Genomic DNA, 15,905 nt, shown 5'->3' with positions numbered 1-15,905 from the left:
AGACTGTGAGATATTAGGAAAAATTTCTCTACTGTGGGGGTGGTTAAACAGTGGAACAAGCTTCCTAGTGAGGTGGTTGATGCTCCATGCCTTGTCAGTGTTCAGAAGGCATGTGGATAATGCCCTTAATAATATTCTTTAACTTTTGGTTAGCCCTGAAGTGGTCAGGCAGTTGGACTCAATGGTCTTTGAAGGTCCCTTCCAAAAGAACCTTTCTATAAATAGTGTGCCTGAAGAAAGTGGTGATCTGTTTTGTTTGATATATGTTGAACATTATGTTCAGCAGTGCCCTACAATACAGTCCTATTATAATTCACACGCATTTAAGGCAGATTTCTCATCTTTCAGTTTCTCCACTAGGGCTTTCATCTACCAAAATTTTTAGTCTCAGTTTCTGTATAGTAAACTTTAAGAGGAACCATCAATCTGTAGCAGGCTAAAATCTAATCCTGAAGGGTTTTTGTGTCTTGTTTTTTCTTGAAGGAGGTAGGAACATTTTTCCTGATGTGATAATGAATCTGAATTTTAGGAAGAAAAGTTTAAGGAAAAAAAAAGCTGTGCTGCCTTCCTTGAAAATAAAAATACACATACAGAGAGCTAACACACCTCTGTGCGGATTACAAAAGATGTTTGAACGCTTCTAGAATACACCACCACATAAATAATGTCACCATTTTGTATTTGCCTTTCTTAATGCCACATCATACCACTATCCTGCAACAGCTAGGTTTCATGGTGAATAACTAAACAGAAGCTTTATGCAAAATGAAAGTGTTTGCACAGTCCCATTTTCCTTTTTAAAAATCTGTTCCCTCGATACCTGCTGAATATGTGTAAATTGTGTAAGTGTGGGTGGTCAGTGTATGAGCATCTCCCCTTTCCTACTAGTAAATCAGCCTTTCGTGTCATGGACATCTCTTGGCTTTGATTCCATCCTGGTGATAGATAGTCTTACAGTCTATTCCCATTTGCTGATGGCAAAATTGTGTTGTGAGAGTGTAGCCTGGGTGTTGACCTCCACTCCACAACAGGCTCTGCCCAGCCTGCTATCCTGTGTCAGAGTGCAAGAGTAGAGCAAGTATAGCATAATATGTACACAAACATTGCCTTGACTGCCATCAGTTTGAGGCAGGGGACTTTCCTGGGGCAGTGCTTTTCATAGGAAAAGGTACAGCAACAACCATGTGAAGCAGGTAGTGTAGCATGAGCAGCCAGTACTCTGCAGCAGTGAGTGCTTAGCTACTATCCAAATAAAGCTGATGCTGTGCAAGTGCATGACTAGCAAGTGTGCCTGAGCAGTAGTGTGTACCCATGATCTTGAGTGAGGAGACATAGTTAAGTCTCTTGAAACTGGCCAAAAAAAAATTAGTTTATAAAAAAGATCAGCTGTATATTATTTAAGGGTGAGTAGCCTGAGGGCTGGATTACAGACTGTTAAAGCTGTTAAAGCCCTCTAATATGAGCAAAAAGTCCTTTAGAGTACTTCTGAACATCATTGTATTAAACTTTCTAGTGAAAAATGGCATATTATAGGGTCTTTTTTCTTTTCAGATTTCTATCTCTTGAATCTTCTGGCATGTGAGCCTAGAAGAGCAAAGGAAAACGTACAAAAGCATCTGATTCATTTTAAGCAGTAAGTTTTGCATTTGACTCCCTGAGAGAGTCAAATGTCTTAAAAGGTTGAGACAAAATAATGTGAGGGGTTATGACTATGATGCCTGTTGTGGATGGATGATATAACTTCTGTGTCCATGAGAATTGCTTTTGGTCATTGCTAAAGCCAAATGATAAGAAACCACGTGTAGCATTAATGTTTGCAGAGGTGTTGACAGTTTATTTTTGGAGTTGTGCAGGCCACTGTAAATAGAAGCTGTTATCTTGCATGCTGGCACTGCACTACCTCCCTCATTTACACTTACCCAAAACTGCTGAATCTTTTAGCATACAGGCATCTGCTTTATTTCTTCTAACTGACCTTCTACATACCTTCTTCTAAAACTGTCAGGGTCATTCCAGCAGTGACTGGAGGAGGAGGCTTGCTTTTCACTCATCCTTGTTTCTTCCTAGTGATATTTTTGGACTGTGCTCTTTTGTACAATCCGACTGTGCTCTGGTTGGAAGAAAAATAGCTTCTGAAAAACAAAAACTCAGCCCTCTCTTCACCTTGTCTTTTGATAAGGATTGATCTCTTGGAAGTACCAAATCAAATTTGAGCTAAATTTTAGGATTTTTTTTTTTTTTTTAAAAGCTGCATCTTTAATGTTACGAAATACTACAAATGCTTATCTGAAAATTCTTTTACCGTATTCTAGTAACGCTGTTTTTTTTTAAGAGGATCAATCTGTAGGCAATTGTGGCATGAGCAGGAGAGGGCTTGAGCTTCTGAAATGTAGACCAGCTCTTAATTTTTCAAAAGAAAAAGTTTCAATAACAATCATGAATTAACTACAAAAATAAGTTGCTGCAGTAGTTTGATGTTTGTTGTAATGTAATTACACTAGTTCTAATGTTCAGCAGACGGATCTTTGTTTCTTCTCTCACTGATGCTGTATTACAGGATCCTACAGGGACCCCTTTTCACTAGATGCTTTTTAAAACAGTAGCAATAACAACACAAAAACAGAAACCAGACAAAACCTCTTAAAGTCATGTACTTGTCTTAGGCCAAAACCAAGCAAACATCACACCAGACTGTTGCCAACACTGAGTGGAGTTATTTGACTTACCCTCTACTTTTCTTTGCCCTCCACTTTTTACGTGACAGCATGAGCAGCAACCATCCTTGGATGATGGGATAGAACTGTTTTTTAGGCACCACACTGTAATTGACCACAGGACATTCCTGTTGAGAAAATTGTTCCTTTTCAAGCAGGGGTTGTGAGACAGATTGAATAAGCGGCCATTCCTGTAGGAAGAAGTCTGCTGTGTTATAGTAGATTTCTCCTGCTGAGCATTCCCACTATACATCTAGATATTTGCTTCTGTAAGTGGAGCTGAAGACCTGTACAGAAACAGAGCTGTCTGGGGGTAGACTTTTTGTGAACTGTAGCTCTGAAAGATCAGCTGTAGAAAGAGACTTTTCTTTTAGAAACTCAGATTCCAAACTAACTTTGTTGAGTGGGTTGTGATGTGTGGGTTTTGTCAAGGTGATAATTTAGAATGAAGTAAAATGGATACTTCCACATTCCAGTTCATTACAGGTGCCATCCAACTTAATTATGACAAACCTAGATGACTTCCCACCACCCCCATCCTCCACACAAGAATAAACATGCATACACAATTATTTTTGCATAGCGTGTTGGCAGTGTTGAAAGAGCTGCAGTTGTGCTTGCATGTACATGTGGAGCAAATCCTCTACTCAGCACTGGTGAGGCTGCACCTAGAGTACCTTTGTCCAGTTCTGGGCCCCCACGTACAGGAGAGACCTAAACTTACTGGAAGGAGTCTGAACCTTGGACCATTTGTATTTTTAATATTTTCCAGTGTCAGCTGAATTATACAGGGAGGAAGAATATGAACCTTGCTTCTTGTTCTTTGCAGGTTGTGCTTCTGAAAGGAAGGCCCTCAGTGAAATACTGAAAAATGGCCTATCCAAAAGCTGTAAAGTGTGGTTAAAAAAATATGTGTTCAAAGGATGCATTTCCTATCTTTACACAGTGATGGAACAGTGTCTGTCTTAGTAGTATGTAGCTGTTCCTCTTTCCTTTGTTGGTGTTTACTGAAGGGTATGCAAGTAAATGCAAGCCTCTTCTGTAACATTCCGGTTTTATTTGGCTTATGCAATGGTACGTGAATGTAGAGAACAGCTTATATACTGATTCTCAGAAATGGCAAAAAGGGTCTTATTTGTACTTCAGTACTTTGGTGATGGGGTCAGGAAAGAATACATTAAAAATAAAGTTGGCTTCATAGCTTAAAATGCATTTTGGTAGGGCTTAATATGAAAAAAACAAAAACAAAACAAAACACAACAGTTTAGATATGAAAATCGGAGAATTTTCAAAAACCTTGAAAGACCAAAAGATGAGCAATGATGTTCCTGGCCTTCCCCAGCTTACACGAAACTGTGCCTTCTGATTTCTGCTAGCTTATTTTCCTGCTGTGGAACAGGGAAGTCATGTTCAGTGTTTATTGTGCATCCAGCCCGTCTCTCTTGTTCTGCAGCATGTTAGCACAGTATTGGCAGGAATGCCACTCATGAGCCTCCTGGTTTTTATTTGCGAAGGGACTTCACTGCCAGGCTTTTGTGGTGACCAGGCAGTCCCCTTTGTTCCTGGCGCAGGAACAGGCTGACAGAGCGATCTTCATCTCTCTGCCCCACGTGTTTCTGATGTGGAGTGGCTCTTTATGGGTGTAAAGATGTTTTTCAAGGATCTTTGCGAAGAAAGTAATTAATCACAGGAAGCAGTTGGGGCGTAGGGCTTGTTAATCTTTCCTGGACACCTTCTGCAATCACAGGATGATAAGACTTAAAGTGAAGTAGACACGATGACTTCTGCATGTTTTATTATTTATTTATTTATTTATTTACAACTCCAAACCTTTGGAAAGTGTGGGTTTTCAAGCCCCAGCAATCAGTCAGCTCTGCGGAGTAATAGCTATGGCTGCAGAGGAATAAGGGAGCAAGATGTATTAGCCCAGCTCAGACAGAGGAGACGAGTGTGTGGGTGTATGTACCGTATCGGCATCATAGCTGCAAGGAGAGGTGAGACAGATCTGGGCAAAGTGTTTTGGTGTCAGATCTACACTTGTCTGTATGAATGTGTTTTGAACCCAAAGTATTTAACCTATTCTGAGAAGTGTGAACTTACGGAAACCACCTTGGAGTCAGGTACAGGAGGGGAAGTGTTTGATCTTCATCTTCTACTCTAAACTGCTGTTCACGTATTTGTATTAATCTTCAATACTTTACATTGAGGGGGAGAGCTGTTTTGTAATTACAGTCTTTCCCTGCCTTTTGTTTCCCTGCCTTTCCTTTTCTCTCAGTAATACTGGTACCTCTGGTCAGGGAACTGAAACACTAAATTAAATGCTCTATTGACTTCCCTGTGGAGATAACATGCCAGGAAAACAGATGGCTTATTTTTTTTCACGGTAAACTCATTTTATCTTTTGCTTCAGTGAATATTATCTCTGTAGTTCACTATTACATGGCAGCTCAGATGCAAATGATACTTATCCAATAAAACACTAACAGTCCTTGAATCAGGAAGCTTCCATACCAACATACACAAATACATGCAGCGAATAAAGTAAGATTAAAAATACATTAAAAGGTTTTGGGAGGATATCTGTGTTCATATTACATTCAGGAAGCTCCATATACCTTGAGTTGTCCTTCAGTATATGAGTGAAAAAATTTGAGTCACATGCAGTATTTATATATGGCTTCAAGGGGAAAATAAAAGGTTGCAAAGAATCTTGAAAGATACCTCAGTGTATTAGAAATGTATTGCAAATACCTGTTTGAAGTCATACCAAAGAGATTTCCTTTTGCTATGTATGCATTCACAAACCTAGCTGCACAGTTGTTCTTTTCCAGCAAGTGTCCTGGAAATGGAATGCTGTTTTCATCCCCATTGTTTTACTGGTGCTTGGTGTTTTAAAACGTAGAATAGATCTCTATCATTTATCTCTGAGCAGTCAATTAATCCTGCACTGAGTACAAGCCAGGTACTTTGCTACAGAGCTCTAGTTGCAGTCTGCAAAAGTGGGATTTTTTTCATTGAACAAAAGTATAATAAAATTAGTGTAGAAACATGAATCAATTTCACACTGCAGATACAAAACAGGCATGATTTCAACATACTAGGATTTTATCTGCTTTATCTACTCCTTTATTTTTTTTTAAGGCCCTATTGAATAACTAACGAAGCTGGAATGTAGAGTATACAATCATCATACCTTTTATTACCAAGTCTTATTCAGCTGTCTTTCTCATGTACTTTACTACTTCACATTATCGTTCAGTCTTGCTGTGGCGTGGTACGATTTTTCTTAGCCATCTCACTATTTTGATTGGGCTTCAGTAGATGTTACCTGAGGGAGAGTTTGGTTGTTGTACTGTTCGCATCAAGCTCAAGAAATTCAGATTTACAAATCAGGTGCATGGGAATATGAAATGCTGGGCTGGAGCAGACTGAGTCCAGTCTCTAATGACTTTAAGTAGTCAATGTTATGTTCATTCAGTGAGGTACGTAAACTATCAGCTCCACTATGGCTGCAGGTAACATCCTAATGCAATTACAACCTGTAGTAACTTTTAGATCTGTGTCTTGTAACAAGCTATGGCAAGAGAGCTGGAGGGGAATCAGCATTCAATGGACATTTGAATATGGATTTTTTCCTGAACTGTTTTATATAAGCGCTTGAGGTATCACAGGAGAATATTTCAAAATCATCATCGTTTCAAACACAGACTTTACAACATCTGTACTCACGTGCACAGTTGATTCCTGAATGACAAATGCAGTGATCAGGCAGGTCGCAGAGGCGTTGGTAAGAAGATGTTTTTGTTACAAAAGATGGTCTTTGGTTTGCTGTATTCTCAGATTCAAAAGGAAAAGAAACTGCAGCAATGAAAGCTGACCTGCTGAGAGCTCGCAACATGAAGAGGTATATTAATCAGCTGACAGTGGCAAAGAAGCAATGTGAGAAGAGAATAAGGCTCCTGGGAGGGCCTGCTTATGATCAACAGGAAGATGGCGTTTCTGATGAAGGTGGTGCCCCTCAGAGTCAAAAGGTATGAACTGAATAACATTTATGTTGTCTGAAGGTCATTGTAAACATGTTAGTTTGTATTAACCCCACCGTCATTAACCTCCTTTCCCCCTGGAGCCAAGTGTAAATTAATTGCTGCATATTTTATTTATCTTGGGAAATAAACACTGTAGAGCCTGGGAAGACTACTGATAGTTCGGGGTGGAATATTGCTAAATGTGGAACTTCACAAAGGATTGGGTGGCTTATAAGCGTGTGTAATTTTGCAGGCATATTGCACACAGGGAGTTGATAAGGTCAGGGTAGCAACTTTCTTTCTAAAAAGATTGCCGACATATGTGCAATGTTTCTTTGCCTCCTTGTATTTACTGTAGGAAATACCTGTAGGTTTTGTAATACTGAGTTACTCAAAAGCAAACACTTACTTCTGGAAGGCAACTGGCAAAATTAAGGGCAGTCGCTGCAGAACAGCTCTGTTAGAGCTGTTGACTGAATGCTGATTCTCCACATCGCTCTACTCTGGGATTGAAAAAAACATAACTGCTGTTGTATTAGTCAGCAGCTACAAAAATAAAATCATGGCTAATTGTCCGTGCTAAACTTCGTTTAGTTGCTTCCTTGTGTAATTTACTCTGTCCCCTTTGGGCAAAGCACAGCAATTTGTGTATTCCAATTAGAAGATTTTATCTTTTTTGTATAGGTAGAAAAAAAAAAGTTATTTCTTTATGTAGGGATCTTTCAGTTTTGTTACATCCTTATAATAATTGTAACTTAGTGGCACACATCTCTGTACTTTTTCTTGTGTTTCTCAATATTTATGTTCTTTTTGTTGTGTGACCTGAAAGAGAGCTGTTTCCCTGCTCCCTCCCCCTTTCATTTGTCCTTAAAGCACGACCTCAGATGGCATGCCATACATTGTGCCGAGGCAGCCTGGATCTGTTTCCTCAAGTTGAATGTAGCCAGTAGTGCCAATGAGAAAAGGACAAAGAGAAGCATGTGGCAGAACTGCATGGGCTGCTTATGCTACCGTGTAGACACCTTTCAGTGCCTGCTGAGATGTTACGTACCTTCCAGGGTAGATATATGGTGACAAACGATTGTTCAGGGTTGGGTAATAAAGCTGCATTGAGTAGGGGCGTTCACTGTACTGGTGGTGGAAATTATGGGATCTGGATCTAGTGCTGCTCTAAGGTTTGGATGTGTTTCTATAAAGAAACCCTAGAACCTCCCAAAGTAGTAAATAGGGAATTTGCTTCTTTATTCTTTTATTCCCAACTCTGTGGGATGAGGAAAGAGGCTCAAGGTGGCTGGTTGAGAGACAGAGGCCACAATGGTCTTCTCTGAGCACAGAGGAAAGCCCAGGGCTTGGCTGTGGAAGGGAGGCTTTCTCCACTGTCATTTCTTCCAATCCACTGCCTGTTTTCCAGCAGCTGCTGTCTGAGCTCTTCAAGGCTGCCAGTGATACTTTTGATGCTGACCCCTTCTACGTGGGCAGTATTGATCAAATACTTGGGCTTTTCACAGCAAAAAGGTTTTAGGAGATAAGCTAATGTGGATATGCTGCTGCTGGAGGACAATCACTGCTCTTTGGAGTCTGGGTGTGCCAGCTTGCTGTTAGGCCAGTGCTTAACCTGCAGAGTAGCCAGCTTGTGCAGCAGAAACTGCAAGTTTGCCTTTTTTTAACGTATATGAAATAGGTCAGAAACAGGCATTTACTGATAGTGGGTTTGGATTATTATTTTATCGAAGTGTTGTACAGAAGTTTGAATGCATTAGTAACTTTGGGGAATTTTTGGTACTAATTGAGCAAAGGACAAATGGACTAGTGGCCTAACCGTGTGTTTTGGTTGCATTTCTGCATCCTACGGAAAGCTTCCCCTTGTGGTTGCAGGGCAGTAATAGCATTGCTGGTAAGTCTTTAATGTGTGTTCTCATTGTGGTCTTAAATTTGGAGATGGATTATTTGGAGCTGTCAGCGTTCTCCAGTTACAGATTAAAGAAACAAAAAAGATGTGATTTGAAATATTTTTTTAATTCCTTTTACAGCAAAAGGTAATTGAAAAACAGTGTTGGTTTTCTCTTCGATAAGTATGTAAAAGTCTTGGGATTGCACAGATTTTGCGTGTTTCAATTAGCTCGTTATCCTTAATGTGTAAATTATAACCAAATGTTAACAAAACAAACAAACAAACAAAAAAAAAACACAAACAAACCCAGCTACCATCTGAATCTGATTTCCGTCATTAGCTCTGATACTGATTTATACTCTGCCCTGGGTGTCAGATTTGCTTCCAGAAAAAAATGCAGTTTTAATTAGTGTAAAATATAAATCATCTCTTCTAATCTGCTCCTGGTCAGTGCAGTTTTAGTTCTTTTTCTTGGAAACTGTACCTGCACAGTACTGCAGTAAGTTAATTGAGTTCTTCTTGTCTGTGTTCATTTAGCAAATGATTTGTTTGGTCTGTTGTGTTCTGTACAACATCCAAATCACAGCATCTGTGATGCTCAATGTGTGGAGCTGCAGTATCTCCTTAGTGTAGCCATTCTGTGAACCATCAGTGGTAAAAGGAGCTCTGAGCGATCTGATCCTTGACTAGCTGTGAAATAGCGAGGAAAATTCCACCCAGAAACCATATGAAAGCTTTCTGAGGCAGAGGCAGTCTGTGTTCCTAACTCTGCCGTCAAGGACTAGGCTGAAACTCCTGCAGAAGAGCCTGCTGCCACCACAGTCCTTGGACAAATGCTGACTTAACTGGTGATTGATCAGATTTTCACTGCGATGTGAAGCAGAATTCCCCTGATCCGACTCTGTGGAGCAGTTATCAGCTGCTAGAGTTACTCATATGCAAATGTGGTTGTAGTGAATGGGAACGCGGTCTGTTGCACAGGAATATGGTACACTGCATCTGTGCCATAACTGGTGCATAAATGAGCCCTTCCAAATTAAATAGTTGGTTTATGTTCATCTCCAGAGAGGTGTTGTGACTGTCCAGCCAGTGAAAGACTTGAGGGAGCTGCCAAGACCAAGTCTCTGTACTTTAGATGTCCAGGAACAAAATTGTTCTGTTTGCTTTGTTGGGGATGCTGGTCAAAACACCTGCTGGAAAATACATTTCTAACCCATTCCAAGTACTTGGCAAGGCCTTTCACCAGCTGTGGCATGTTAGTTACTTTGCTGCTGGAGCAGGGAATGGATGTGGCTGCTGTAAAGCTGCTGTTTTTCCACCAACGCAGAAACTGCTCTTGAGTTAAAAGGACTCAAAGGGTTGCTGCTGAGGCTGGTAATTCTAAGATTGTATCTGCTAACTGGCTATTAGATTTGAGGGTGCACACATGCCCTAATGCACGTGCGTGTGCCAACATAGTTTAATGCTTCGTACTCTAATCCAGGATGATACCGAGTCATAAATCAGTCACTGAGGATAGCAAAGTAGCACGGGATCTTGGTCTTTAAATCAGAGAAGGAAGACTATCCTGCAGAATCCTTCCTTGATCGTATGCATCTTAGGATGTCTTACAGCTTCAAACCTGAACAAGTCTTTTGTCTTTGCTATCACTGACCTCTTAATAAGGTTTGTAGTCCAACATTTGTAATCTATTTGGTAATTGCAGAGTAATCTAGCTTTAAAACAAGCAAAAGCCTAAAAAGAGTTTGTGAGGTTTCATTTCTGTGGGAAAAAGATGTATAAATGCTCTTCTGTGCATTTTTTTATGTTTTGTTAAAATAGTTTGCAAGGTAACTATGCAGAAGATTGAGTTAGAGCACTGTTAGGTGCCAGCACTTTCAGTACCATGGGGTGCCTGTGCAGTGAGCCCTGGGGTAGGGAAGGGATGGCTGCATTTACCTTGCTCCCTGCCCAGCACTTACTCACAGATGCTTTTAAGAAGCGTTGTTTGTTAACTGTCCTCCTTGCTGGCAGCCTCTGTGGGGATACCAAGGTCCTACCAATGTAGGCGAAGAGACCACGGTGACCTCTCACTCAAAAAGCGATGGCGTGTGCCATCACTTTAAGCCTCCTTTAAGGTAATTGTAGAGCGAAGTATAGAGTACAATGATGTACAGCAAAAACAGCTAAACCACAGACTAGTCTGAATTGACATCTCTACGTTCCTCTTTTTCACAGACTGACATACTCTGTTATTACAGTAAGCCTGGTTTCAGCAAATCTGTCTCTGTGTTGTTCAGGGAGGATGTTCAAGGAGTGAACTCTGAAGGACAGATGTTTGTTTTATTCATGTACCTGAAGAGCTCTTAAGCTCAGAGCAAGCCAAGTCCAGATGGTATTGGTATGGTGAAGGATGCAGAGGAGGAATGGCACATGACTACCACTGAGGAACTTTGAAGATGAAAATGAGCTTTTCAACTGAGACCAACAGAATTTATTTAAACGCTGCTCAAAATTTGGAGGAGCTGTTTCAGCCAAAAATAGCTGGCTACAGTTTTTAAAGAGCCTTCTTTAGCTTGGCTTATTAAAAAAAATGACTTGTATCAGTAATTGGGCACGTGAATGTGCAGCTTGACTTCAGCAAACAATTTTTCTTAAATTTGAATCAGTGGTTTGGGTCTCAGATGTTAAGCTTAGGAAAATGCATGGCTTTTCCAGAGAGTTATGTTGATACATGGCCTGAATTGCATTACTAGCTATTGGAAGACCCACGTTAGAGAAATTATTTATATCTTAATCTCTCTTGGAATTTATCTTGTTCAGGACCAAAATGTCTTAACTGTGAAATGTAAAGTCACAAGAAGCTAAGATTCATTAGCCCCAGGGTTCAGGGACAAGCTTTTCTTTACAAAGAAAGAGATGCCGGTTGGTTGGTGGCCATGAGATGTGCAAAATATTCATTTTGTTCAATATGGGAAGATCTGTTCTCTTTGCTGGCGAAATGCTTTGTTTTCAGGAGTTTTCATCAAAGAAGGGAAAGGCCTGGATTCACAAGAATAGTAGAGGAGGAGAAAGGGATAATGGCTTCTCAATTTCTGTCATCACTCTGTTGAATGGAGCTGGCCACCTAACACCCTAGCTGCCAGGGTAACAAAATGTAATTGAGATACACCTTGAAGCTGTATGGCCTGTGGTGTGGAAACTGCTGGTGCTGCTGTTTGTTTGAATCAAGCAAAAAATAGATTGGCCCTCTTTCAGCTTGGCTCCTCTGCCTCATGGGAATGTTGGATGTTGCAGTTTTGGCAATTTAATTTCATGAATGACTTTAAATGTCACCTCAGACCTTTGCAATGTAGTCATACCTTTTGGAAAGAAAATGTTGAACCATATCTGGTAGCAGGGTAGATGCGTTTATCTTGTAAATTCTTTATACTCACTTTTTTTTTTCTTTAATATTGTTTTTAAGAAACAACACTTCTCTAACTGTAGAAGGTCTGTGCAGTTGAATTTAGTCCATGTGTTTCTGGAATGCATAGTGCTCTGTGGGCACATCAATTGAGGAGATTTTCCCCGTAAGAAATGGGAAGAAGCTTGAGAGGTAAAGGCAAGGAGTTAGACCTTGCTTTATGTTTGGAGACAAGGGGATTAAAATAATTCCTGACTGTAGTAGGCAAAGCAATTGCAAGAACTCCTTTACTGTCCTCTGAATGGATGTGTTATGTCAAGGAGTAATGCTGTGCCTTAACACAAGTTCTTAGCAGAAGTTGAGAAAAGACATTATCATCTCATTTATTAGACTGGATCAGATGCTGAGTCTCAGTGCACCAGGATGCTGTGCTGAAATAAAAAGCATAACTTCCAAGTTGACACTTTTTTTTTTTTTTTTTTTTTAACCCTGGAAGCAAAATACTCTAAATCTACATTGTGGTTGATCTAAAGTGTTACCTTATGCAATGTGAACATTCAGGTAGATAAAAAATATTCTCCTGACAACATAGGAAAAAAATAATAATTAGACATAGGGGATAGACATTTGAGAAGTCTTTTTTATTTTAGAATAAAATGTAAAATAATTGCTGGTATAAAGTACAGATGGCATGTACATAGGGGATGGTAAGTACTGGTAAGAGTAATATGAAGGAATTACTCAGAGTAGTTTGAATTTGTTGGAAACATAAATTATTTATTTTATAAATATTAACTTGTATGAATTCTAATGCAAGATTGAACAAAGCCTTTGGGCTCGGAAAAAAGAACATAGTTTTATCTGAAAAAGGTTTGTGTTGCAGGGGATGTGTGATGCAGAAGCTGACCAGTCGAATGTGATGCCAAGAAATGAGATGAGCTGCTTGGGTTGTCCTGTGTCTGTTACATATTTTACGTTTTATATTTTAATGTGACTTCAAAATAATGTTGATGAACATAAATGTTTTAGGAATACAGTGAGAAACTGGGGTCTGTGGTAAATACATCTGCACATTTGAAATGAGTTTTCAAAATTTAAAAGAACATCTTGGAAAAAATGTTTTTGAGAAGACATTAATTTGAGATTTAGTGTCTGTGAGTAATTGAAGTATTGTTCATATAATGATGTGAGGAAAAGGCATTTTGGGATTATTCTGGGCCTTCTGAAGACAGACTAGCCTAAGAATGTCACTTTGAAACCGAATTGTTGCATGTACAAACCTCCCATTGGGTTGAGATAGGTGTTGCTTTTAGGCATGAAAACTGGGGAGTTGACTTCACGTTTGGGAAGAAAGCTCATTGTTCTTCCTTAAAATTAAGGGGTGGTGGCTTACATTGGCCTTTCTCCAAATCCACAGAATTGATATTTTGACTTGTAAGTAGCAAAGAAAGAATGTAAATCTTTCAGAGCAGATGAGCAAACCACTTTAGTTGTCTTTTTCTGTTTTTTTTTTCTGTGTGTATACAGCTAAAACCTGTGGGCAGGTAGGGGGAAGACTTCAAGTTCTTGGGAAGTTCACCTCAGAATCTTAGTTTTGTTGCCTGAGTAGTGTGCACCAATGATGAAGAGTTGCTGTTGAGTTCCAGTCGGGTATTTTCCTAGGCTTTACACTTGTTTTTCTTTTCTTCAGATTCTTCAGTTTGAAGAAATTTTGGCCAATCCTTCATACCGAGAGCACTTTCGAATCTATATGGAAAGGATGGACAAGATGGCTTTGATTGGTCTTTGGGAGTCTGTGGAGTGCCTGAAGAGTGCTAACAAGGTGGGAAAATTTGCAAGTCCACGTGTCCTGGACATTAGCTTCTTGTTTGTAAAATGGCAGTACCATGGGGTGGGTACTGGGCAATTTAGGTAGCTTTGATTTGTTAGTTTTTTTTAAGCTTCTTAATGCTTGGAGATAATATGACAATTAAAAATTCTCCCAGCTCAATTTTGATACAAATAGCTAAGTTACTCCAGTAATGCCACTCTGCTGCTAAAGGGAAGAAAAAAAAAATACTACCTTGTAATTTGTGCTCAAATAAAGTAGGAATGAGAACCCTGAAACAGGGATAGGAAATATAATTGCAAGAATTATCCAGGAGCAATGGTTCAGAGCAAGTATGTAGAGGACTTGCTATTTGTTAGCACTGGGAAGGGTTTTTTTGGGAAAACTTCCAGGATTCACACTAAACTGAAATGTGAATTTCACTATTAAGTATGATATTTTTTTTAAATTCATTGTCATTTCATTACTCTCCTATTTAAAAACATTCTAGTCAGCTGGAAAACACAAATAACATCCTGTAACCAAAGCAGCAAATTGTAGAGCATGAGTAGTGAACCGTTAATAGGATCTGTGGAAATGACTAACAACCAACTCAGAAAGTGTTCATAAAATTGCTTTGTTAGGCACTGCGAAGAGAGTTGTATAAATGAGTTTTGATTTGCAAACTGCTCGTGATTAGAAAAGATGCTATAAAGCATTTTATGACCTTTCAGCTATGAATCCTCTGCTCATTTTCAGATGAATATTTATAGTGTCTTTATTCAAGATTTCCCATTGCTTTAGAAAGTCTCCAACATACCTTAATTACATTGCACTGTGGAACTTAAGGATTGTCCTCTGCTGCAGAAGCAGCTTTGATTTAAAAAATAAATAAATAAAAGGCGAGCAAGCATATTCTGCTATACTAAGGGAGTGGCTAAAACTTCTTTAATTTGGGTCAGTTTAGAGATGCTAATTTAGAGAGATGATCATAGGCTGTGCTGCATTACTTCCTCTCTTTCCTGCTTGTTAATGAGAAGTTCAACCTTGTGTGCTGTTCTGTGCTCAGTGGAAATACCTGGCCTCCTGTTCTGGTAAATGTCTCTCTGGTGTACTTTCCTCTCTTCCTTTTTTTTTTTTTTTTTTTTCCTTCCCTCTCTAGAACTAATTGGTCACATATAAATTGGGAGAGTTGACTCTATCCAGTGGAAGACAGGAGAGCTGATGCAGCTGAACTCTACTATCTGAACTTAAAACAGTGACCAGACTCTCACTTCAGCACTTTTTTTTATTTTTATTTTTTTAAATACATGCATTTGGGACATAATTCTAAAATCAATGGGTGTGGAAGCTTTGATAATTTTAGACCACAGCTGTTTCTGCGCTTAAAAAATATCAGTGTTGTGAAATTGACTGCTTTGCATAGGTGCACAGGCAGAGCGCTTGATCTCAGTGAGAGGTTCACAGATGTGTGCTCATACATGAAATTAACTTGATCATCCTTCAAATTATGCACCTGCATCCTGAGCCATCCTAGTATTTTTTAACATTATTTATTACTCTCTTCTCCCTCCTCTCTCTCCTTGCTTTGTAGGCTGAAATACCTCAACTGGTGAGTGAAATTTATCAGAACTTTTTTGTGGAAAGCAGAGAAATACCTGTGGAAAAATCACTTTATAAGGAAATACAGCAAAGTCTAGTGGGCAATAAAGGCATTGAAGTATTCTACAGAATTCAGGCAGATGTTTATGAAACTCTAAAGGACAGATACTACCCCTCATTCATTGTCAGTGATTTATATGAGAGATTGATCAAGAAGGAAGAAGAAAGAAGTTCTTTGCAAATGACTCCTGAGGACAAAGATGAGGCGGTGAGTCACATGGACAGTTTCTTTCACTGCTTCATACTATCTGAAGATGACCCTGCATAAAGTGTGTAGAAGCACCTTCTGTCCTTGAGCTTTGGGATTCTTTTATTTTTTTCTAATGTATTTATAAATACCATCACTTTTGTAGTTTCATCAGGTAAACCTGGTATGTTCCCAGTCCATTTGAAACAAAATGGTACAAAATGGCTGACTACT

General features: G+C 39.3%; 1 protein-coding gene across 1 annotated transcript in view; it reads left to right on the top strand.

The window, feature by feature from the left end:
• Positions 1–15,905, top strand: part of SNX25 (sorting nexin 25) — a 78,008-nt gene that overhangs the window by 37,616 nt on the left and 24,487 nt on the right. The window contains exons 7-9 of the mRNA XM_084285453.1: positions 6,555–6,745; positions 13,706–13,837; positions 15,417–15,692. Of these exons, the coding sequence (XP_084141579.1) occupies positions 6,555–6,745; positions 13,706–13,837; positions 15,417–15,692 (599 nt within the window). The remainder of the gene's footprint in view (positions 1–6,554; positions 6,746–13,705; positions 13,838–15,416; positions 15,693–15,905) is intronic.

The sequence above is a fragment of the Netta rufina genome, assembly GCF_964035555.1.
Source record: "Netta rufina genome assembly, chromosome: 4".
NCBI classification, from domain to species: Eukaryota; Metazoa; Chordata; class Aves; order Anseriformes; family Anatidae; genus Netta; species Netta rufina.
This window is presented reverse-complemented; position numbering and strand designations above follow the sequence as displayed.